This window comes from Denticeps clupeoides, chromosome 20 (assembly GCF_900700375.1).
Source record: "Denticeps clupeoides chromosome 20, fDenClu1.1, whole genome shotgun sequence".
In the NCBI taxonomy this organism is placed as follows: Eukaryota; Metazoa; Chordata; class Actinopteri; order Clupeiformes; family Denticipitidae; genus Denticeps; species Denticeps clupeoides.
The window spans coordinates 12,710,245-12,735,429 of NC_041726.1; the positions used below are offsets into that span (position 1 = coordinate 12,710,245).

Here is a 25,185-nt window from a genome sequence, read left to right on the forward strand (position 1 = left end):
TATGTTGCCATATGCAAAAACCAGTGCCGAGTCACCAAGTCCAGCAATGTGGGGGTGTGGATGTAAGTATGTGCCCATAGCCCATGACTGTTAGTGTATTTGTGTTTATGTGACGCACTTTACTCAGGCTTATGGCCGGAGGACTCATTGAGTCATCAGTGTACCGTGTTTGTGTGAGAGGGGTTCTGACAGGTTTACTGCAGTGAGGGGTCATCACAGTCACAGCTGTGACCTCGCACATTATGCCTGGAGATGCAAACAAAGCAGAAGGAAATCCCACCCTCTCCCATTACCTCAGCCCACAATTTGTACGATTATGATGTTGTGTGCTTTGGTTAGGTTGGTTTGGTTAGGTTATCAACCTCCAAGGCAATCTTTCACATAATATAATATGTAATATTCTTTAATGCTCTAAAAATTGGGATAAGAACAACATCCTTTGATGAATGGGGGAGGAGAAAGGGGCAATTATGTATGTAGTTCAAGACTTCTGTGATGTAAATCGAATTTGATGGTGTGTACCATCGTTGTCACACAACCTTGAGACGTTTATTGGCTTCAGAACCATTTACTTATTTAAGATGACATGGTTTCCATGGCAACTAGTAGCACGAGCTCTACACAGGATCATTCCTGTCCAGATGGAAACTAGCTTCAGCACCGAGTGGTGTCTGGGCGTGAAACTGTTACACCGGGGCTTCTGTGATCATTAAAATAAAGGCACACATTTGTGCCTCAAGCGCACAACCGATTGCGCACCTTCGATTAAAAAAAACAATTTAAACGTTTCACAGCTCTGCGCGTAAGCGTGTGGGCCGGGCTACGCCAGTAAACAGTGTTGCCAGATATCGAGTGAAGTAAACATTGCAACTTAACATTTGAATAACAGACAAGAAGTAATTCTCACGTTCACGCGTGTCTGTGTATCTGTGAAGTACAATTTAGTTCTCTAGAAACAAAAATATCTGTAAGCGAATTTAAACGAAGAGAAAGGGCTAAACCCGCGTATAAGTCACCACTGGCAACACCGACAATAAACGAAAAATCACTCTTCGGCAATGAAACGTCGGCGCCGGTTGGCCGACGATTTTCCACACTTGGCAAATGAAAACGCGCGCGAGCCCCCGGTCCGTCCAACCAGCGTGGGCGAGGCGAGCGGAGCGGACCGTGGTGAGAGCGGCGCCGTGGCGTCTCTATTAGCTGAGGGGGAACGGGCTGAGCGGCATTATATCGATAAGGAGCGCGGCGGGGCTTTTTTTCCCCTCCTCCTTCTTCTTTTCCAATTCTGATGAAACCGATATTGCACGGAGGCGCCGCGTCCCCTCTCCTTCACGTCTCCACGTTTTATCACCGTTTCTAATGGCGCGCATGTCGACCTGAGTGGGATGTAATATGAAATTCTGTTTCATTGCTGTTCTCCGAAGGGACGACTGAAAACAAGGACACGTTCGCGAAGTGGTTCACGGAGCAAGCGCCCTTGGTGTTTATTTGGTGAAAACTGGGTGTTGTTTCAATGCCAAAGCCTCCTGTCTCCATATATATATATTTGGGGAGCACAGAAATTTCACGGGATTCGGTAAATATGCCTTTCATTTGCAAATGATTGTTTTTCCATTAGTAAAAGTTTGCTCATTTTCTAATATTAAGAATGACAAAACTCGTGAGTGTGTCTATATATGTAAGCATGTATATGTGTGTGTGTCAGTGTATATTTAAGCGCAACGCGTGCCGTCTTGTTCTGTTTCGTATTAACACGAGATTTTTTTCCCCTTTTCCCCCTGGAGTTGTGTGTGTGTATATATAATAATTCATATATAAATATATATATATATATTATAAACGTCATTCATCAGCAGCTCCAGCCCGTGTACTACAGCACTGTTGACAGTCCGACATCAGGCAACATGGTGACCGCCGCCGCGCACAAAGCCTCCTCCACACCGAGCCGCCCTGCCGAGCGCAGCGAGACGCGCGCAGGTACCGTGCGCCTTCTCCTCCCTTCTTCTCTCTTCTCCTCCCTTCTTCTCCCTTCTTCTCTCTTCTCCTCCCTTCTTCTCTCTTCTCCTCTCTTCTTCTCCCTTCTTTTTTTTATTTGGCTCCATCGCCATGCAGCGGCGCGACCAGGCAGGTTCCTTCCTTCCCTCCCTCCCTGCTCCATCGAGCCCTCGTCCCTGCTTCACCCCTCCGTTTAACCTTTTTTTATCCTTTACTAAAAAAAAAAAAACAAAAAAAAAACCCCAAAAAGCGGGACTTTAAGTGTCCAAGCGTGGCGCCGCCGGTGCGCTACGCCGCATGAATGCTAATTATTTCTGCTCGTCCCAGCTTTTCTCAGCAAACGTGCGGATGTTACACTCGTGAAAAAAAAAGCCACGGACTAACCTCTTAATTACCATTCTCGTAGCGCACTAATCCTTTTTTTATGCTGATGGGGTTGAGGCAATTTGCAGACCCCCCCCCTCCGTGATAAACTGAAGCATCCTGGCTTCGTGGACGTTTTATAATCTCCATAATCTCATTGATTTATACAGTGATGCAATTATCCCGGGTTCCATACAGGAAAACAAACGCTGCCAGGCATGTCTCAGCCCCGCAGACGATTTGCGGTGCCTTCCTGCGTTGTCAGTGTTCTGTGACAAGGTGCCCAGTCCTCCGCCTGTTGGCTGTGAAGGCTGTCACCGTCACCTGGCGTGCGGAACCGGGCCCACTGCAGCTGCGAGCTCCTGTCAGGGAGAATAGGGGCACAGATTGGAGGGCAGGAACCAGATGATGCCAAGGGAGGCATGAGCTCCAGCACGCTTAAAAAAAAAAAAAAAAAAAGGCATATGCAAGTGAAGGCAGGATGGGTAGAGTAGCGGGAACAAGCTGCTCTCGCTCTCTCTCTCTCTCTCTCTCGATGTCTCACTCCCTCTCTTTCATTGCTGCAGTGCTATTCTGAGACAGCTGCTTCTACCCACGCACGGGCAGCGCGAGAAGCGGGGAGGGCGGGAGCGAGAATGCGCCGTGTGTGTGTGCGAGCAAGAGAGAGAGAGAGAGAGAGGGGGGAGAGTCAGCACACTGACTCTGTGTACTAAACAGACATAAGGTGTCTCTGTGGCTTTAAGACCCATGTGCGCCTCTGTCTGTGTCGGGGGGCATCTGCAGATGGGCACAGACGGCACACTCAGAATGATCTGTTCCATGCAGGCCCAGATGTTACCCCCCCCCCCCCCCCAACCCAGACTTCTCTTTCAGTCCTTCGGTGGGATGATGGGGTGAAAAACTGTCCCAGGGGGAATTTGTCATCTTTTCTGTGCAACCCACAGCAAGGCTCTGGCCAGGAACATGGCTTCTGCTCTTCCCTCCAGCCCTGCAGGACACTTCCAGGCATCGTAACCCCCTGCCCCCCAACATCTGTGGCTCTCTGGCCCTCTCCACCTCCGTATACCACAGTTTAAACCTTACACAACGTGCACCAATCCCGATTAAAATGTCACTCTAATTAACTGCTCCTGTAAGTAAAAAGGGAGGAAATGTTAATTAACGTGTTCCAACATGTATTTCAAACTGAACATCTTCGATCACCAGCGGATCATGACGGGAAATAACCCAGCGATCCCAGATCACCGCAGCCCTTTACGGAACGGTTCATTGAGTGCTCTGGACTGTGCGAAGGTCATCAGTTCACTGATTTCTCCTCCGCTGTCCCTTTCTTACAGTAAGGATTCAAGGTTGGTAACAGATCAGGGAAGAAAAAGGCAAAAGGCCCCTCACAGACGCCAGGCAGAGCCTTCGTCCCGAATCACGATGGCACGGGTGACGACCAGAGAGCAGACGAGTCGCTTCTGAATGAGGAGGAGACGTTCGTGAAGCGGGAGTCGCTGACATAAGGCATTGATTCGCACGGACTGAATTTTTTTTTTGCCACTTTGTTGTTTTCTCTTTTTCTTGATGCAACCAATGCAACTAAATTAGTGCCAAACATAAAGGAAACACTGTTGAACGAACGTAGACTTGTTTCGGTGTATATTAATGTCACCAAGCCTTTTTAGAAACAAAAACTAGTCTTCGGCTGGTGTCAATTTTTATATACACACATATATATATATATATATAAAATTAAAGCTTTTTACAAAGACCTCCTTAAACTAAGGTACATTTAAAAATTTTGTTAATTATCTGCTGCCATTTTCTAACGACCAGTCATTGAAGTTTACATAAAAAAAAAAAAAAAAAAGACATTTTAACAGCTGCTGCTCATAGAAACCTTTAGTTGTGAATGATCAGTGCATTACTGGTTCAAAGTGCTTTACATAAGAATTTACACTTGATGGCCTGTACTTGTTAGTGGTGCATTAGCTGTAGCATTGAGGGGCAGTTACTTTGACTTTGTAAATGCTGGCCACTGAATTGATTGACCGACTGATGGGCGAAACAAGCGACATTTGTTCCTCTAAAGTGATCTGCTGCTAAATTCAGTCAATGCGCCGGGTGTCGGTCCCTCGTGTCTGTCTCCCCATCTGAATTCCCGCTTGCCTTGTATGTTTTTTTTAAGCCACTGCATCAAGTCACAGAACAGTTAAAAATGAAATATTTGCTGGCCTTTTAGCCTCCTCAGATTTGAGAACATTAGGTGGTTCTGTGCTTAAAGATCACCTGAGGGTACGCTGGTAGTCTCATCTTGCGTTGGTGTTAAAGAAGACAAATCATATAATGGATCTTCTACATTTGCTTTAAACGTATAAAATATCTGGAACTGTACAGACCCGTGTAAAGTGAAAAAACTGTTTGAGGCACCTTGACCAAGGTGAGCTTTACTGGACCGTAGCTAGTGCTAAATCTGTACAGTACGCTTAACACAGAGCCTACACCGCAGCAGGGGTTCCTTTCATGCGCTCTGACCTGACGGATGAATCCGACTCCGTTCATGTCTGTGCCGTGGGCAGAACCCCCCTGTCCTGCCAGAATCGGGCCTAAGCCCACCTTCGTCCTCTTCTGCTGGGCTGAGTTAAACCCAGAACAGAGACACACCAGTAAGGGGAGTGGACACAGGTAGACCCTAATAGTGACTCGGGTCCCAACTTCCTGTGTCAATTTTTGACATATGCTAACTCATGAGCTGCGAGACGTGTGATCAGCCTACATGCTGCTTAGTACCACTGTTACATTCTCTTATCTTCCAGTATTACTTGTGCTGAGTCTCTTGCACAAAAGTGATAGGTGAGCTTCTTCCTGTTTCTTCTCAAAGTTTAATTTCAAATATATAAGGAAAATAGTTTCCAGGCTATGTGTTAAGGCAGCCCTTGTTTAAGGTCACTTAAGTAAAAAGAAACCCCCCTTGCATGCAAACACAACTGACTAAACTGATCCAGAAATACTCGTTCCAACTGCCAACTCGGTTGCTATATATCTGCTTAGATCTGTTTACAAAACCGCAGCTCCAGCAACTGCAGGGAAGAGCTTATTAAGTCATATAATAGTTTTTCTAAAATTTGCCCCCATGACAGGAAAAGGTTTATAGGTCAAATAGGTTAAACAGAATTATTACTAAAGTGCCAAATGCACAATTTTATTTGTAAATGGCTAAAGCAAAGGCTACAGCAATCAGCAAAATGTAATGTTCAGTAGAAACTGTTTTCAGGTGCCGCTTAGCTGTTGTGAATTGTGCATGTTTGAACACAAACCATTTTTATGCTGAGGGGACAAAAACTTGGGCCTCTCATTCGATTTAAAATTAATCTTAAAGAATAAAAAAAGAAAAAAAAAACGTTTACAGCTACTACACATCCAGTTTGTTTACAGGGCAGTAGTGTCCGCTTAATTAATCGAAACATCATTAGACGGGGTCAATGCCATAAACACCTCATAATATTTGTACCATAATTTTCAAATTTTGTCCTGTGCCAAATTTTGTTTGTTTTGTAGAAACAAAGAAAAAAAATCTTGTTAAAATACGTTTACATGAAAACATAGCCATAGTACATAGTACTATGTACTGTGCCATAGTACATATTTTTCCGCTTGAGTATTGAACTGCGTAGAACATACATTCTATTTGAATCTGCATACTAATGCATGCATGTTTAAAGCGAAGAAAGACATCTAGTCTTTAAAGGCTTTATATTGTCATTTATACTGACAGTCTACATTTCTTTTGAGAAGATGAAAATGTTTTGAAAGAGGACACTGTTTTTCAACCTTTTTTAACAGCCAGTGCTCCATTTAACTGCTTTGAGGACAAAAAAACACTGGATATTTTTTAAACTTCTGTGGAAAAAATTAACTATTTTTGTTTTAATGCTGAGCATGAAGCAAACTCCTTCTATAGCAATGTCAGCCATTACTCTCTGGCTTGCCCTAACGGTGAGCTCTGCTACCACCACGGTGACCATCTCCTCTGAACGCCGTATGGCGGCGAACGGGAACCCCATGCTGCTCCTCCTACAGGGCTTCGAAAGCAAGATCCCACCACCTCCTGCTTTTCAAAAACCTCCACAAGTGAAGGAGGCGGCTACCATGGCAGCAGAGACCCCACCCAAGCCCCTTCCACAGATTATGCTGGCTCACAATGTGACGGTGGATGCACTCAAGCCCCCTCTGGGAGCGGCCCAGGTGGCCCCGCCACCCCGTCGACTGGTTAGCATGGACGCATGCCGAGATTACTATGACGTAATGGGCCAGTTAGACCTCAGCTTTAACTGCACCATTGGCACCTATATCTACTGTTGCGGCACATGCCACTACCGTTTCTGCTGTGAGCACCAGCGCGACCGGCTGGACCAGGACTCCTGCAACAACTACAACACCCCCGTCTGGGCCAACACCCCGCTGCCGGCCACGCAGCCGCCAGGCAACCATGACAGGCCCTTCTTCAACCCAGTGCAGCCACAGAACAATACGGCGTACGTAATTGGCGGGGTCATCTCATTCACTGTGGCTGTTGCCGTGGGTGTCAAAATTGCTTTCCACAAGATAACCCGCCGGCCACGACACAGAGACATCAACATGCCTAGGTGAGTGTCAAAATTCAAACATATCCTCAAGAGAGTTATGTACAGTCCCACATTTTCAGCAAAAACAAGCTTTTTCCTGTTCTGTCCTCCTTTAGGGCACTGGTGGACATTTTGCGTCACCAGTCCAGCCCAGTGCAGCAGGGCGAGAGGAATAACAGCACAGTCCTGACCACTGCAACCACCAGTGAGGGCACCCTGGGACGGCCACCAAAGAACCTGTACACGCCGACCCTGCAGAGCAAAGACAACCGCAGTGAGTCACTCAGACATGGGGAAGAGAGGCAGGAAGACATGAGGGCAGGATAACCAGGAGATGTTCAGTGATCCAAAATAGGAAAATGCAGGAATAAGTCACGTAGGTAGAAGCAGGAGGAGGAAGGATAAGGTAACAATATTTGCAGGCTATACAGTTGCTTCTGACTCATCTATTGATTTGAAACAGTGTAACATAATAGTCCAGTGATTTCTGGGTTTGTCTTCTGGGACAATCCAAGGTCCCATTACAGCTGCACAAGGTCATCTGCTTCCCAGAAGGACTCTGAGTTTCGTAACAGCTAGATTTCTGGTTGGAGTACCTCAGGGACCAGTTTGGGAACCATTATCATTATCTGATAAATGCTGTAAATGTTATCATCTGCATTTATTCATTACGGAAAAGTTTTTATGCAACCTAATTCTGTAACAAATGCGAAGTTAAACAGTCTGTATTAAATATTAGCACACAGTTTAAACACAAGGGACCAGTTGACTTAGGTTAAATGGTTGTACATGGAAGTTCACTCTGCTCTCTTGCAGTTGGGAACATGCAACACAATTTTGCCCTGTCGGGGTCCAGCCCCAAACGTACGGCTACTCTTGGTAAGCCAACAACACAGGCACTGGCTGTGTTTGAAGAGGACATTTTTGTGGAAGTGTGTGTGCTGCAGGCCTCTGAGCTTCTGTGTGTATATGTAGCCATTGCTGCTTTTGGTGTATTGGCATTCTGTTCCCACGATAACCTTGTCACTTCCTGCTTGTCAGTGTCCCAACTTATGCACTCAAGTGGTCTGAATATCTCCATTATGTTTGCTGTGAAGTTTTATAGTGCTATAGAGATGTAGCGCTATAGAGCTGTGTGCTGTGTACCCCTGCAAAAGTGTGATGGATGGCTATGCAAATGTGACTCTGCACTGTGTGGAATGTCACTGTCTGTGCATGATGACAAGTCTAGGAGCTCAAAGCTGCTTTAAAGGGGGCTTTCTTGCAGAATACTGTGCAAATGTGGAAACAATTTCATCGATTTCATTTAAGAGAAAGTGGGTTTGACAAAACTCAGGCAGGGTGCCCCACTGTGCAGCAATGAACGCTTTTTGTACAGAATTCGCAGAAACCATCATGTGGGGCGTCTGTGGCCCACATAAAGGTCATTAATGAGGTACGGGCAGAAAGAGAAAGTTTCCCGCACCAAACTGAATGGCAATCCATTTTTTTAACAGCACATTTGGAGACGATTATTAGGGAACTTCATCTCAATGCCCACATTTGGACACCCCTTTAAATGAAGGAATGAAGACTAATGTGCTCAAATCTAATCAAGAGTAAAGAATTATAAAATATGGTTCTCCCCTACAGCTCAATGGTGCCATTTGCTATGTTTTAGTAGTCACTTTATGAGCCACTTCACATTTTGAATCTCACAGTTTAAACCACCATATGTCAAACGAAAAATTAATACTTACAAATTACAATTGCATTTAATTTGTCTAAATCTGATTGATTTCTCTTTTTTCAGAGCGTGTCCCAAATATGAAAAACTCCCAGATTCCTCCGATGGCCACCCTCCTCTCTGGCAAGCACAACAACATTGGCCAGCATCCCCCCTTCTCACATTCCTTCCACAACCTGGCCCAGCTGCCCCAGTCTTACGAGGCTACCATGAAACCTGAGCTCAGCCGCTACTGCTCCCTCAAGAGGCTTGGTGAGTTGGCTGCGTGGGGTAAATGAGCTCACAGATCTTTTCTCATGCCTGTTCATTGATGGAGAATTTCCTTTTTTCAAAAGGTTCTAAGTGTAAGTGTAAAAGTTTCTTTTGCAGCTAACTGGGCACCTTTCATCCTCTCATTTTCATTATTCTAAATGTAGCTATATATTGGGCTTGCTTTTACAGTGTTTCTCTAATGCTCTGGAACACAAAGTTAAATCACAATAAACTACATTAAATTCATATTAAATGCTGTTTAAATAAGTGTCGTAAAAAGCACATATTTCCTTTTTTAGTTGCTCCCATTACAGTATGGTGAAATTATGTGCAGTGCATTTAGACAACTCAGATTAATGAGGCTTTGTACATCAAGGAGAATGTAGATTAAAGTTGAATCCATATTTGTTGTCTGCCTTGCTTCAGTTCAGTGAAGTGTAAGGCCACTGAAACCATAAAACTGTCAGGAGCAGTAAGCTTTTGGTTTACAAAAAGCACAATAATGAATGTGTTATTGTGCCACACTTGAGTGTAACACCTTTGTCAATGTGTAAAATTTAGAATTCATATGCTGACACAAAATTGCCTATTTCACTCCAGTGGAGCCCAATCTTTCCATCTCTATACTGCTTTGATACCCCTATTTTACAAGTAAACAATATTGCATGTGATAAAATCTGGCCTTCCAGGGAATAATTTTTGTCGCACAAAGCGGCTTTATGATTACATGCTTTTGCTTTGTCTTTTTCACAATAACAGAAAAAGATCTAGATGACTATTCGGGCTATTACACCTCCAAACGGCGGCCCAACAATGCACCACCCTCCTTCCACTCCTCGCAGCACCACCTGCACTGGGGTGGCGACTACACGCTTGGTGCGAGGGGAACCCTGCCGCACCACGGGTCCCGCATCCAAATATCCACACCAAACCCATACCCGCTGCAGCCCACCATGCACACACAGTACAACCCCAGGTATGAGATGTTGTCCAAGCCTCCACGACGGGTAATGTCCCAGGATCAGCTCCTTGCCCTGGGGGAAGGGAACACCTTGTCACGCTTGTCCAAGAACCAGCAGCACCAGTACTACAAAGCCATGACCACCAGCAAGAGCTCCAACAGCACCGCCCTGCGTAAGTCGCACGAGCGGCTGTTAGTTTCTCCGGACCGACTGGAGGGGAGCATCATGGGTGACTTTGGGGGGGTCTCCCTGACCATGTCGCGCTTGACGCATCACCAGAAAGCGCAGTCCCAGCAGAACGTGTGCGTCACGCCCTCAATGGACCGCCACCACATGATCAAAATGAACTCGCATCCGACGTCGGGCCGAGAGCAGGAGCGCAGCGCCGCTGCCATGCCCACTCATGGGGCTGGGACCTTGGGTTGGGGGGAGGGCCATGCTTCAGCAGGAGGGACAATGGGCCACAATGCCAGAAGAATGGCCTTTGCTTCAAAGAGGCAGAACACCATCGAGCAACTGCACTTCATCCCTGGCATTGGAGAAGGAGGAGGTGGAGGAGGAGGAGGAGGAGGCGGCGGGAGCCAAAGACTGAGAACAGGGAGCAAGAATGAAGTGACTGTGTGAGCAAGTGAGGGAGCAAGAGAGGGAATTGACAGCGAGAGAAGGATGAGGCAAGACTGGTCACACTGCAGAGAAGGTGACAGAAGGTGGATGACTCTGATGGAGATGAAAGAGGAAAGCGGGCGGAGAAAAGGGCTAACAGGAGGACCAGAATCGAAACATCATCTGAGCCAAAAAAGAAGGCGTCTGGTCCTTTCTGGAGAAATATCAGAAACACCAGGAGTCACTGCCTGTTGCTAAGACACCGTAATGGGGAGATGAAGTACATGACTAGATTTAGCTCATGTGGTCTGTATTATAGCTGTTGGTCTGTTCAGCCATATTCTTAACGTTTCTACTTAGGTTGAAGCAACCTGAGGAACCTGATGTGAGACTTTCCTCTGCAAATGGATGGCTGCCTCTGAAATCAGCAGAGGACATTGGCTTTTGAATATTGTAATAATTGCCAGTGAATTGGTAGGATCTGTAGTCTAAGACGGCCGTGTTCATGCCAGACCTTGAACTTGGACTGAGGTGGCCCATGAAGCACCGCATTCAAAAGAGATCCTCCGGTGTGGATTTCGGGTAGAAGAGTTTTTGTAACTTGCTTGTATTGGTTTGATGGATACCCCATATGTTACTAGTCAGATATTTTGCTATCGCTAGACATGTAGTTAGGTTGCATAATGGGTTCAATGATGCAGGGAGTATTTAGATGAGTAGATTCTACAGACAACGTCATAACAGCCATAACTAAGTTTGCATTCATTTTATACATGAATCCTGGGAAAATGTTTTTTTTTTTTGTTATAAAGCTTGAAATGCATTGCATAACGCTGAGAATTTGTGGTGGTGCTTGAGTTGTGCTTCTGCTCATCTTTATAGCAGGGAAAGCCAGCGAAATAGAAAGCACAGCGATCCAAGTGACAGGTTGGGCTACACCTAATTTGAGAACGTGTTGGTTCAGTGCTACAGCCCTGCTCCAGATTTCACATATGACCTCATAATAAAACAAGTGAAATCAGGCATTGTGGAGGACTGTAACCAAGATCACCAAGGCTGTGATATTGCAAACACTCGACCAAAAACACAGATCAGTAGATCAACATATTTATTTACGTATGATTAAAACTGCATTGATGGGACTGGTTATTACGGGTGCGCCTGTGCCCCACATCGGAAACAAAATGCAGTTCTCTCTTGAAATGGTGACACTGGCTTGTGACATTTGCTCTGTCTCAGGATGAAGCCCTAAGTGGCTGGTATGACAACAACTGAGATAAGACATCAGCCGATGACTTTGGGCAGGGGGGTGGGTGATGTGGACATTCAAAAGACACTTTACATCATCAAGGGCTACTCTGAAAACTGTTTTGTCTGTCTGAATGTGTTGACCTCTTCTTTTCATTGTCCATATTTATGACATGGTCATGTGTAGCAGAGAAGGTGTTTAAAATAAGAAAGGGGAACAACAATTTCAACAAAGCCACTTTCAAATCCTGCGATTGACTTTCAATACAATGCAAAGCCATCCCATAATTTTGACATTGCCTGGAAGACCAACAACAACAAAAAATAATGACCCGTATTTATACTTACTGGGCTCAGTCCAATCAATGGCCATTTTCTGCCAGATAACTCAGCTGAGTTGAGCCTATTTATTATTTTTCACAAGTGTACAGTTGTCTGATCTTCTGATGGTAGTGGATGAAGGTATTTGAACTGCTCTTAAATGGTATTTTTGAAGGGAAAACGAGTCCTTGTTATAGACTGGTTAACCCCAAATGGAGCTGCTTCCAGAACAGAAGCTTTTCTGTTACCTTAACATTTCTGACAAAGGTTTTTATTACACTGACAATACCTGTGCGTATATATGGTCATGATTATAAGTATAATGGATTTATTATTTCTTATTATTATGTTTCCTGTTTATCTTGTTTTTTTTTTTATTATTTTATTGATGTTTCCTGAATTTAAATATTACGTTTTGGTGGACTTTAAAAAAGCAGATGCAATCAAATGAAAAGACAAACCGCATGAAGATGTCAAACCGGTGTTGATGATGTCATAGTGCTAACATATGATGTCACGGCGTGTATGTGTCCTGTGTGTGCATCTGTGTTTGTGTGCCTGTGTGTTCTTCAATGTCTTACGGGAATGCTGAAACTCACATTAGATCTGACTCAGTATAAAGGTCAGAGAAATATTTTCAGGAAAATTCACTGTATATTAAAACCTATGATTCACTGTTGAGGTAAGTGGCTTTTTAATTGAAGGAATACTAATATGGTAGTATTTGGTAGTAAAATTTGCAGCCCAAATTTGCTTTGGGCTGCAGCAAAGCAGAGCAAAATATCACATCTTATCCATTAAAATGTTGGATTACATATAAATCATCCTATAGTGACACTTTTTGTGGAAAAGTATTTGATCTGCTTTGATGTAACAGTATGTTTTTTTTATTTTTATTTTGGGGAAGAATGTACTGTTACTTTAGGCTGCTTGCCTGTATAACCTGATCATTTTTAAGGACTGTAGTCTTGAAAATGTATTTAAACTAATACAATAAGACTTATGATCCCATTTAAATCCTTAATTGGATTAGAAGAAAAATCTGAATTAATTGTTCATTTTCAACTCTGTCCGATTTTTATGGCTGTTATGTTTAGAGGGTGTGTGTGTGAGTGTGTGTGTGTGTTCATATGAACTGAGTGCCAAAGTTACCTGTGGGTTTGTATGTGGCGGTCCAATATTTTGTTTGTACACCCTCATAAGATGCTGATCCAACATTGAAAAACAGCATGTTTCGTTGATACGAGGCCCAAATTTGCCCTTGTGGAGGTGACCCCAAGCCACCTGTCCTAAAACTGGGGGCCCTGCCCGAACCCCAGTCCCTTCCGCTAGTCTTGCAGACAAAACCTCACATTTGTCCAACTGTAATGTTAAACTTTTAAAAACAATAAACATGCCTAAGTGATTTCTTTGTATGAGTCTTAAACGTTTTAGCCCTGGTCTAATAAATAAACATATTCATCATGCATAGTAATATGCAACAACAGTAATAATAATATTAGTAGTAGTAGTAGTAATAATAATCTTCTCGGCCGGCGCTCTCGCATCATGCGCTTGCCTCGCAGCCAGCAGCGCTTCCGTTGTTAGACGAGTGAAGCGTTACCGACATTCGCCATTTTGAGGGTCTGGGTCGGTGGGGATTTCGTGTGGGGTGGGGTGGGTGACAGACTGGCAAAATGGCTTCAAAAACCCTACCTACCCGGAGCACCTTTACTGTCTGATTTGTGCACGTTGGGCACGACGCGTCGTGTTTGAACGCGTTTACTAACGCGGTGGCTGCACGTTTCTCTCTTTGTTTCGCCGCCGCCGCCGCCGCCGCTGCCCACGGTCGGCCCGTGTCGGTGCGAGGCCAGCCTTCCTTTCCGAATGTCACTCCTGCATAAAGACGCGCAGGCGGCCGTGCGAAAGACCGCCGCGTATGACGTCATGCGAATAAAAGAAACGAGTGAACCGACGAGCGGATTGCGCTGGCGGTGGTTATTTCCAACACAGTTCGTTCGGAAATCGATAGAGCGTCTAACATAGGATTACTTTTTAAAGTGTTCTGATTTCTAACGTATAACCTGTGGTCTGTCGGAACAATGCAACTTCGTTTAGCAAATACAAGCATGTAAATATGGGCTATCACGTCAGTGTCGACGTGTACAGAGTAATATGTGCTGACTCAATGTTTGGCTTATTAAAATAAGTTAAAATGCAATAAAAGCTAATGCAGAAGCGTAATCGGTTTAGCCGGACATTTTAACCCGCACACACTGTTGCCAGGTGTTGGGTTAAAAAGCACGCAATCTGGCCAAAAGAATCCAAACTCAATCAAGCTTCAATTTAGATTTTTACTAAAACACACACGCACACACATAGGTACGTAAATATGCGTATGTATAAAATCATCAGATCATTAGATGGCCTAATGTACAACTTGACCAAGCACGACAAAGCACATTACAGTTTTAAACGTCAGTCAAACTGGGGAACTATGTCAAACTTCACAACTATGCCGTTTTCAGGGTGAAGTGTTTTATAAAAGGTAAAATTATTGGAGAACTATTGGACCAACGATTTATGACCTACAGGTTGTGATTGTCTATAGTCCATCTACAATACGGCAACACGGGGTGGTGTCTTTGTTACCTGCATTCTGTGGGTGAATTTGATATGTATTATATCACATCATATTATATCATTAGCATATTAAATAGTCACGTGTTTAACATGTGTAGTCAAAGCCATTAGTTGTAGAGCTGTTTTATAACAGCACATTATGTTTTAGCAGATTTCGTGATGAATTTGTGATTACATGAAATCTTCGACAGAAAGATGTATTTCACTCTGGTAAAAAATATGCATAAAACAGAGAGGTTTACACAATTTTCCTACAGAATAATCTTTACGTTTAATGATTTTTAACGCACGTTTAAAACGTTAAAAATTCGCTTACAATAAACGGAACTGGCAACGTCGCCACACAACGCTACCCGGAAGTAAAAGTCGTGCCGGAAACGAGCGCTTTGAAGTGAACCTAGGTATTCATAGGAAGACGGGGGACACCAAAAACTGACACGGGGCGGAAAAAAATAAATACGAATTCCGCCAAAAAAATGAGAAACGCGAAAGGACTACAAATACCGACCTGACGTGTTTCTGACGCAGCGCGTCGGCAACGGAAAACATCCGCCGTATTAAAAAAAAAAAAAAAGAAAAGCAGCGAACAAGGCCAGCGGAAATTGGGCTCGGTTAACGGGTCTGGAGCCGAGCTGTCGTCGGGCCCAGGCGAGAGGCCTCCCCGAAAATTGTTTTTTTTTTTTTCTCCCTCGGCCGGGAGAAGGAGGATGACCCGCTCGCCCGAAACCGGATCTCGGCGCGGCCCGTGGCTCCGGCGCGGCCCTCTCTCGCTCTGACGCCGTCGGCGCGGACCCCTGCCCTCGAGAGTGTTTGTTTGCCGTGGAAGTCGCTAGCCGCCAGCTAGCCGAATTAGCTCGGTCGGCGAGTGCGATGTCAGCGGAGGCCGGGCTTCACCCAGGTGGAAAATACATCGGCCAGGCCGACGAGCTCGCACGCGAACCGGACTTTGGGTTTTGTTTCTCGACGCCGACGTGTCTGTTCTCCGACGGATACGGAAGGCCGTGAATTTTTGCCCCGCTACACTTTTTACTTGCCGAATGTCGCCTTATTTGGGGATTTGGCTCGCCGTCAACATTTTTGAGGTTTAACGCTGATCGTGTGGCACCAAGAAATGTGATCACAAAAGACTTTTGGCTCTCCCCTTCCCTGTACCCCCCTTCTCCTGCCACACGCGGCTACCTGTCGCGAATCGCCACTTTCGGATTCCTTGTCGGCCCGCCAAAGCGCCAGGTAAGGGTGGCTGCGGAATACAATTACGACGCCGTGCCGGTTCATCGCGCTTTTCTTTTCCCCCTCGCCGCTAATAAGAATACAAAAAAACCTCATCTATATATAGTAAATAATGTGATGGGTCATGCGTTCTGTTTTGTAACACATGACCCATTTTCCTCAAACGGGACGGCAAAGTCGTTCTCGGCTGCGTGGAGGAGAAAGACGGCGACGGAGCGCGAGTCCTGCCAGCGGGACGCGTGTTGTGTTGTGCGTGTAAACACACGGCGTGGACGTCGCGCACATGACTTCTATACAGCTACACACACACACACACACACACACATATATTTATATAGCAGATGGGCGTCACAGCGGTTGCAGAAGCAAAATGACGAATTCTTACCCTTGTTTCACAGAAATGCGTTAATAAAAAAATATTTATCCTACTTTTAAAAATGATATATTTATCTAACTGTCCCAGTCAGAAGTACATGCAGGAGGATTTTCGTTTTCTTCTGCAGCCGATCTGGACTAATTGTACAGTATAGGTGCACGGTCATATCTCCTTTATGGTTTATGATGCGGTCCTGCTTGGTTTTCGCAATAGCGCGGTTTACCGCTCAGCGTTGTAAAGTTTAGGTTGCTCTAATCGATGAATTAAAAAATAAAACGTGTGCGGTAATGCATGTGCCTCGTTTGGTGTGCTGTTGATGTCTTAACATTTTTATTATTAGTGGAATTGAAGGTGTCTGCGTTTCCTCCCTGTAACTGCTGAAATTATTATGAAAAATCTATTTTCTTCGTGTGTGTGTGTGTATGTAGGCTTAACATTTCTGCTTCCTTTAATACAGTTTAGCAGTTTGTTCATATGCTATGAATTCCATATTCAAATTTATTAGTAGTATTTTTTTTCTCATTCACCAAAATAAGTCTCCAAATAATAATTTCAAGACTATTTTACCTGGTATATTTTGAATCTAATCTTGTTACATTTATCTTTTTAGATTTTTTTTTTAGTTTGTTTGGATCTCTGAACAATAAATGCCACTAGATTGCAACTGACTCATCACTTCTGCATCAGAGAGCATAAATATGGAGAAATTTGAGATATTGCAGTAGAGAGAGGGATAACAAAGTCATTAATGCTCACATGTTAATTATGTTGTGAGTGTAATTACTAATGGCAAGCATGTACTGAACGCATTTAAGTAATTCACACTTCTTCTGCTTTAAATCTATTTTTTTTTGGTGAATGCTGTGAACTGTCCTATGTAATAAAGGAATCTATAGGGGCCCAAGTCAGACCACCCTTGTAGTAAATCCAATGTTGCAGTTGAAGCGATCAGAAATACTGTTTTGGGGGGATGGGATGGGCGGGCAGTGGGAAATGGCTCAGAGCAGGCCACTCCCTATGTAGGGCAGCTGAGCATTCATTGTGCCCTACAGAAGGCACACGTTTAAGTTGACTGAGGTGGATGTGTGAAGGATCATTCCTCCAAAAACTGCAATCAGGCAAAAATGAACTACTATAATCTCAGTAACCAAATAATTTAATATGTTTAGATTTAAATTTGACATACTTTGAATGTCAGATGAAAAGCATGACTAATTGAAAAACAAATGAGAATATGCCAAGTACAAGTATACCCACTTTAACCATATTCACCCTTTATTATTTCAAATGAGGCTGGGGAGGCCAGTCTGCATAGTCTCTAGTAAAAACATTTTGTCATGTTTCCGAAGCTTAAACTTTGATGTAAATAGTAATAACGTTTTCTAGAGAGCGATCTGTATTGTTTGCCATGTTGCAGTGTGCCACGTTTAAGAATTTATGATAACTGTGCTGTGCATTTTTCAGATACATTTCCCTCCACACATTGCGTAGTCTGTGCATGCTTGTCTAATTACAAAAATTACTTATTTCAACAGGCATGTGTTTTCTGGATTACATGGTTATAACGCAAGATAGCCAGTGACTGAATCAAGGTAAGGCAAATACATCTTATTAGTATTTTTTAATTACATTACAAGCAGACGCCCTTATCCAGAGCAACACAATGGTAGTAAGTAGGGTTTGAACCTGGGAATTTGTGATCTGGTTCATAGGTGAGTGTGTTACCTGCCAAGTCACTACTACCCATTTTAATGTCTTCATAGTATCACTGTAACTCTTAATTTTATTATTAATTTATTATATTATAATTTTATAATGCAATTTGTACTTTATTTTCTGAATGCCTGTCTATAGTTTATACACTGTTGGTTAAGTTTAAAAGAAAATGTGCTGCTCAGCTTTAAGTAACGAAGCTTCCCTTAACCTGCAAATAAACTTTAGGTATTCATGATTTATTTAACCAGACCTTTTAGGTATTTTGTGCTTTATAAATGATAGAAAACCTTTCCACTGTTAAGGGCTATTTTAGAAACAGTCATCAATTGCATATGCTCTTTGTTCTTTTTCCAGAGTGTTCAATATGTTCATGTATGTATGTGTTTTATTTTTTTGTTTTTATGTCCCTCTTAGGGACTACTCTGGAGGTCCAACTGAGGACTCTGGAACTTGCTTATTGGATAGCCTGGGAAGCATACCAGAGGAACTTTTTTTTTTCCCCCCTTTATTTGGAACAGTTAACCAGCATTCAACTGATATTTGATCCCTTACCCAAAACTAATTGGATCCCTTAAGGCATTAGTACTACAGCAGAGTTGATTATTCTTTTGGACTCCTGCATTGCAAGAACTTTTCAAGAAGAACGACACAGCATCACAAAAAAAACGTGTTGAAGGGTGGATTCAGCAAATTCAGAAGGGGATATCTTTTATGATATCTTTATATGTTAACATTTAATTTATATAGCATTATTTAACATATTTAGAGGCATTGGTCTTAAGGCCCCCTTGGTGTTCCTTAAACCACTTGTGCCCATACTTAGAATAGAACCGGTTACACCAACTGTTGTGCTTCAGTTTAAACACACAAGTTTTTGTCTGGGGCAGCAGTGACTAAGCAAGGGACTACATTTTTAATCTATATATATATATAGTTTTAACTATCACAGACCGGGAAGCAACCCCAGCACCACGTCTCAGTTGCAAGTGGGAAATGTTCCAGTTCGGGAAGTACCCAATGGACATTTTGGAGATGCTGAGTGGACACCAGGCTCACCAGTTTAAAGGTCTTGGTCTGGAGAGGCAGTTGCAGCATCAACAACAAGTCCAGCTACAGCAACAGCTTCAACAGCAGCAGCAGCAACAGAGCGAGGCCTCTGTCCTTTCCGGTCTGGGCCTGGGATCACTTCAGGGCACAAGGAGTAATGCATTTACAGATTCATCATCACTATTTGCCAAAATGAGTGCACCCCCCCCTCCAATTCCTCAACAGACCCAGTCATCCTCATCACAGAGTTCTAGAAAATCTAGTAAAATGAGTAGTAGCAGCAGCAGTAGCAGCAGTAGTGGGAGTTCCTCCTCCGGATATCCGCAGTTCCTCCGCCCATTTCACCCTGCAGAGGCGGCACTAGCCCAGGAGCAGCTTCATTCTGGAATGGGACGTTTCGACTTCACTAGTGGAAGCAGTAGTGGAGGCTCAGGGGTGATTGGGGGTGTTGTCACATCCGCCCCCCCTCCACCACCTTTACACCCTGGTCTCTCTGTACCCCAAGCGTCCCCGGGTCCCTCGTCGTCTTCGCCATCTCCAAGCTCCACCTCCACCTCCAACATCCCTGCTAGCAGCAGCAGCACAGTGGCCTCTTTGGGGCAGCCACTAGTTGGGTCTCAGTCGGATGCTCGAAGTTTACACCAGCAGTTCAGCTGCATGCTTGCTGCGAATCAGTACTATCTTTCTGGTGTTCCAGCCAATACTAGTTTGGAGCAGTTTTTGGTGCAACAAGGCACCCATAACCATCTTGGATTAGGTTTAGGTCAAGGTGCTAGCGATTCAAATTCAGCCCTTGCCCCACCTCCTGCTCTCCACCCATCACACACCCATGGTCATCCAACTCCTCAGCCTCCGCAACAGCAGCAGCAGTTGCCACCACATGCCTTATCCCATCCTCACACCCATGCCCACCCACACCATCCTCTTCACCCAGCCCCTCAGCCATCACCCCTGGGAGGCTTTGATTTTCAAGGTATTCCAGTACTATCTTCCAATCAGCTAGCTTCTCTAATGCAACAAGAAGCTGGCTTACCTCTCCCTCTCCCACTCCATCTCTCTGTACCCAAGGATGAAGGGAAGGGGGACAGTGGATCTGGGGCTGGAGGAAGTGGAGGTAGTGGCAGCAGGAGAAAGAAAGCCATGGCTGGCTACTTGCCCCAGAGGAAGCCTGATGGCACCAGTAGCAGTGGTAGTAATAATCCAAACTGCCACAGCAGCTCTACGGGGCATGGACATGACACTCCCTCTGGCCTGGTTGGAGGAGGTGGAGGGGTTGGGTTGAGAGGTCTTGGTGGAGACCCCTCTTCCATCCTCTCTTCTACGCCACCATCCTCCTCTTCTTCAACTGTCTCCTCCTCCTCTTCCTCTGCCCCTTCTTCAACCTCTGCTTCAGTTTTGGTTACTAATGTCTCACAGATCACCAAACCCGATAACCAAGCTTCCATGGCTCCCGCTGCTACTCAGCCTGAACCAGAGCCTTTGTTTCACTGTGGGGAATGTGGCAAGTCTTTTACACACCTTCCTAGCCTCCGCAGACACATTCGCAACCACGATTGCGATGGCGCCAGTGGTAGCAACCCTAGTCTAAATGCTGCCAGCCATCAGCTCCAAGCTGACAACAGTCTCCCTCACTCTACCCAGGATGGTATTTCTCAACCAAACCCTCTCCACCAAGACCAGCAATCAAACACGGATGCTTCATCTTCCTGCGAAAGTCCAGACAAGACTTATTGCTGCTCAGAGTGTGGCAAAGGTTTCAAGAAAAGAGGGCATCTCCTGCAGCATGGCGTCATACATTCTGGGGCCCGTCCTTATGCTTGTGGCGTCTGCGAGCGTTCTTTCAACCGCCGTGAGTCCCTCACTCGACATGAGAAGATCCACGAGGATAAGCCTTTCCGCTGCGCTGCTTGTGGTCGCTGTTTCAGAGAGAGCACGTCTTTGCTCAATCATGCTGCCTCCGGTGCCTGTGGCAAATCGGGAAGGGGTTCGCGTTCTAGGAGCAGCGACGGCAGCTCTGTTAATTCAGGGGACGAAAAACCTGGACCAGTGGGAGGAGGCAGCAGTGAATATCAGAGCCCACAGATTAGCGATGTGGCACTAGGCTACCCAAAATCAGAGGAACGCAGTGGAGGGGCGGTGCTGTCATGCGATGTCCTGTACCAGCAGGGAAGAAGCGCAAGTTCAGACGGCATTATTAAAACCGAAGGAAAGTATGGCACCGACTATTCACGAAGTCGCTACCAAACATCATACAGAGTTGATGATTACCGACGACAGCAGAGTAACCCGTCACCTTGTTACTCTGGAGATGGCTCTTGTGGAAATGGGATAACAGCCACAGCACTTCGTAAAGCGCCATTAGCTCCAACACTACACCCACATCCTCAGAGTCAGCAGCAGCAGCAGCAGCCACCACAACACCATCACCACCAACAACCACACCTTCCTCTGTCTTCTTTGTTGGACGACTCTGAGGATGAAGTTACGAGCAGTGCCATGTCTGCCATTGCCGCCGCAGCGGCTGCTTCGGTTTTGCCTGAAGTGAATAGCAGCGAAGGAAGGGGTGAGGAGCGAAGAGACATCATTGGAGGTTTGCTAGGAGGACTTGGTTTCGGACCCATGGGCGTTTCCCCTGGGGGTCCCTCCTCCACGTCGGAAATCGATAAGACGTACAGAACTGGGGTGAGCGGAAATGATCAGTGCATGAGTGGCTCCATGATGCCTTTATCCCATCCAGCTCAACAGCCCAACCAGCAGCAGAATGCCAATGAAAAGCCCAAGCGACCCCGCAAGCCAAGGCAAAAAAGGGAGCTGAAGCCTGGCGAAGTGGTAGTCAAACGCAGAAGGAGCCACCCAGGGGTGCCACGGGCTGAGGGTGAAAAGCCTTATCTGTGTAACATTTGTGGCCGTGGCTTTAGCAGGCGTGAGACGCTCCGTCGCCATGATCGTGTACACACGGGAGAGAAGCCATTCCACTGTGATGTCTGTGGCAAAGATTTCCGAGAACCTTTCCACCTTACCAAACATCAGACTGTTCACACTGGCGAAAAGAACTACAAATGCACCCTTTGCGGAAAAGAGTTTGGCTATGCACAGAGTCTAAAAAGACACGGAAAGCTTCACCTCAAAGGGGACTTCAGACCAAGGAGGAGTAACACTAAGAGCAGTTCAGCTCAGAATCAAGGAGCAAATGTTAGTCAGCAAGGAGATCAGACAAACCCTGGTTCATACTACCCATATTCTCAGGATAAGACTCAAGGATCCAATGCTAGCACAAGTAATCAGACCCCTTCGAGGCTCTACACGTGTGAAATCTGCTGGAAGTCTTTCCGCAACCATTTCCATCTAACAACTCACCATCAAACAGTTCATGAGAACGGCGGGGAAAAGCTTTTTTGTTGTGAGGTGTGTGGGAAAGGCTTTGCCTACTCCAACAGCTTGACCAGGCACAGGCTGTCCCAGCACGGGCTGTCACGCGTAGGCCCAGTAAATCAACCTTCTGGCAGCAGTGCTACGGCTTCTGGGGGAGCTGTGCCATCCGTGTCTGAAAATGAGACTGCCACAAATGCCCTCCTTCACTTAACCCCAGACAGTGCACCTCATGGTGGACCACAAGCCCACTCTACCCTGTCACATACTCACCATTCCCTGTCACAGTCAGCTGGGTATTCACCACTCTTTTATGTCCCCGACCCAGGACCCCTTGCCACGAGCTCCAGTGCTCAGAGTCACCCCCACCACTACTCCAGTTCGCCCACCACGCATCATTCTAACAGCCAACATTTGGGCCTGAAACCCGAGCAGGTTTATTCAGGGAGCTCCTCAAACCTTCTCAATCCTGCTCCTCCTCTAATCCCAATCTCAGCCTCTCAGCAACACCACCATCACCACCACCACCAGCAGCAACTGCAGCAGCAGCAGCAGCAGCAGCAACAACAACAACAACAACAACAGCAGCAGCAGCAGCATCAACCAATTTTTCATACACCGATTCAGCAACAGCAAGACCCACCATCCCAGGGAGACCCTTTTCGGAGGAAAAAAAAAAAGCATAGCCACGTCAGTGGAGGAGAGCTCGAAATGGGCTATAGCCACCAGGAAAACGCCAAGTCGTACAGACGCGTGAGGAAGAAAAAACGCAGACTCCAAAGACAGTTGAAGAAAAATTGGATTCTGTCTCAGATTATTAGGGAAAGAAATGCAGCTGGAGGGACGTGGAGCGCGGGCCAACTGAGGTTTAGAGGGTTACGGTCTCTGAAGATCGACCTGAAGCGCTTCCAGTGTCGCTACTGTCTCAGCACCACCTTTATCAGACGGGATGCCCTCCTAATCCACTGCGCAGCTAGGCACCCTCCGAGGGTGCACAACCGCAGAGCTCGCCTGGAGTGCTCGGAGTGTGGAAAACGTTCGCGGAGGCTTCTGGGAGCTCTCCGGCATCGGGCATATCACGTTTCCCAAGGTTCATTCACGTGCCCACAATGTCCCTCTCGGTTCTGGAATTATGCCCTCCTGCAGAGGCACAGGGGCTTTTGCCGAGGTGTAGGTGGACGTGTTAGCTGAAAAATGGGACTTTCAATTGCAATTGTCTCCAAAAGGGACAGTCAGTGAGGGCCAAAGTGTGAGATCAACAGCTGTGACTTGGGTACAGGCACTATTTTTTTAGCTAAATAGAAAATTCTGCCTAAGATATCAAGTATGTTTTTAAGATGGTTTGGGGGTGGGGTGGGTGGTACATGGCATGCCCATAGGGGCTGAAAGAAATGCCTCAAAATATATTTCACCATTAACATGGACATTCAGACTGGCATAAAAACCATCATCCATATAAGACATGGAGCACTAACATGGATTTCTCAAAGGGGAAAGAGTATTCTAGTGTGACTGTTAGTAGAGCCTCTGTCCTTATAAAATTGCGTTCATGATATCCTTTTTTTGTAACCTGTTTTAGTCGTAATGAATGCATACATATGAGTGAATTAATCAAGTAATGCTTTTTACCCATTTATTTTTTTCCCTTGTTATTCAAACAATATCGTCTGTCTGTACTCTGATATATGTAGTTTTACTGATAGTTGTGGAATTGTACTTTTTGTTGGATTTTTTTTTGTTTGTTTTGTTTTGTTTTGTTTTTCCATAAAAACAGATGTTCAGCTGGTAACTGAAAGTGGCTAGTTTAAAAATGATCAGTCTTGGAAAACGTGTAGTACGATCCCAGAGAATAATGCATTTTTAGGCACTATTACTTAGCAACTAATCTCTGTGAATAATATAGGCCTTCAATACTGGCATTTGTTGAAAACGTTAGTCTTCAGTACCACAGCAAAGTATGTGCAAAAGTTAAAAATGCAGTTTTGGTAAGATATAGGATGTCATGATAGAAGCCATTTTCTGTGTTGTAACCACACTTGCTGGATAGGAGATGCATTGGCCTGTTTTGGTAAAAATTTGCAAGTGTTTTTGCTGTTGATGGTGTGGAAATGAGAAGATGGGATCAACCAGCATGTACTGTACAATTCGTATTATATTTTATTATATTATTGTGCTTTTGTTTTTATATTCCATTTAGAAGTTCATTTTTAAAATTGTTTTTACTGTTTTATGGGTGGGTGGGGAGCAACCTAGGGGATGTCATTGTAAGACACTGGGTGTAAGTGTATTGATTCCCTACCCTTCTGGATCTGTCTGTCAAAAAAAACGAAAAAAAAAAAAAAAAAACATGCACACACAATTTAACCATTTCCCAACACTATTATATAAACACAAACTCTTTACTTAGTTTCCCTTTTCCCAAGGTTTTCCTTTCAGACAACTAAAATATGATCTATAAATACTAAATGACTTTCCTTTTCCCTAAACCTGAAAAGATGTTGAGACCCTCAGCAAACAAATAAAAAGCTGAAAATGTTGCATTGTGTCTTGTTTTAATTGTAGTCAGTGTCGAGCCATTTCCCAACCTCCAGCTTTCACTTTGATTAGTAATTGCATTTGTGGTGTGCTTTGCTAGTTTAGAGGAGATTTTAAGAGTGTTCAAGAATCTTGTAATCTGTGAATCCTTAAATCCGATCCTTTCTTACTAACTGAACTGTATTGTGTAAGACAGATTTCCCTTTCCTC

General features: G+C 44.9%; 2 protein-coding genes across 5 annotated transcripts; both read left to right on the plus strand.

Annotated features, from left to right (window-relative positions):
- Window positions 1-1,146: 1,146 nt before the first annotated feature.
- On the plus strand, window positions 1,147-13,485 carry shisa7b (shisa family member 7). 4 transcript variants are annotated; one of them, XM_028963698.1, is made up of 7 exons: window positions 1,151-1,576; window positions 1,854-1,977; window positions 3,696-6,989; window positions 7,085-7,242; window positions 7,785-7,847; window positions 8,761-8,946; window positions 9,706-13,485. In XM_028963698.1, exons 3-7 carry the CDS (start codon window positions 6,274-6,276, stop codon window positions 10,530-10,532), a joined length of 1,950 nt encoding a protein of 649 aa, XP_028819531.1. In that variant the 5' UTR covers window positions 1,151-1,576; window positions 1,854-1,977; window positions 3,696-6,273; the 3' UTR covers window positions 10,533-13,485. The 4 variants fall into 4 exon arrangements, with proteins under 4 accessions (XP_028819534.1, XP_028819531.1, XP_028819532.1 ...); XM_028963699.1 differs by having other exon boundaries at window positions 1,857-1,977; XM_028963701.1 differs by lacking the exon at window positions 7,785-7,847 and having other exon boundaries at window positions 1,147-1,576.
- Window positions 13,486-15,077: 1,592 nt separating this feature from the next.
- znf865 (zinc finger protein 865) lies at window positions 15,078-24,977 on the plus strand. The gene is made up of 3 exons (XM_028963676.1): window positions 15,078-15,932; window positions 17,844-17,900; window positions 18,439-24,977. Exon 3 carries the CDS (start codon window positions 19,018-19,020, stop codon window positions 23,629-23,631), a length of 4,614 nt encoding a protein of 1,537 aa, XP_028819509.1. The 5' UTR covers window positions 15,078-15,932; window positions 17,844-17,900; window positions 18,439-19,017; the 3' UTR covers window positions 23,632-24,977.
- The last annotated feature ends 208 nt before the right edge of the window (window positions 24,978-25,185 follow it).

What these genes read in the sequence shown, in the direction of transcription:
- shisa7b (XM_028963698.1), top strand. Translation starts at nt 6,274, where the DNA reads ATGCTGAGCATGAAGCAAACTCCTTCTATAGCAATGTCAGCCATTACT. An exon ending in GCAGAGCAAAGACAACCGCA is followed by an intron (nt 7,243 to 7,784) that starts GTGAGTCACTCA and finishes GCTCTCTTGCAG; the next exon opens with TTGGGAACATGCAACACAAT. An exon ending in CTGCTCCCTCAAGAGGCTTG is followed by an intron (nt 8,947 to 9,705) that starts GTGAGTTGGCTG and finishes TCACAATAACAG; the next exon opens with AAAAAGATCTAGATGACTAT.
- znf865 (XM_028963676.1), top strand. Translation starts at nt 19,018, where the DNA reads ATGTTCCAGTTCGGGAAGTACCCAATGGACATTTTGGAGATGCTGAGT.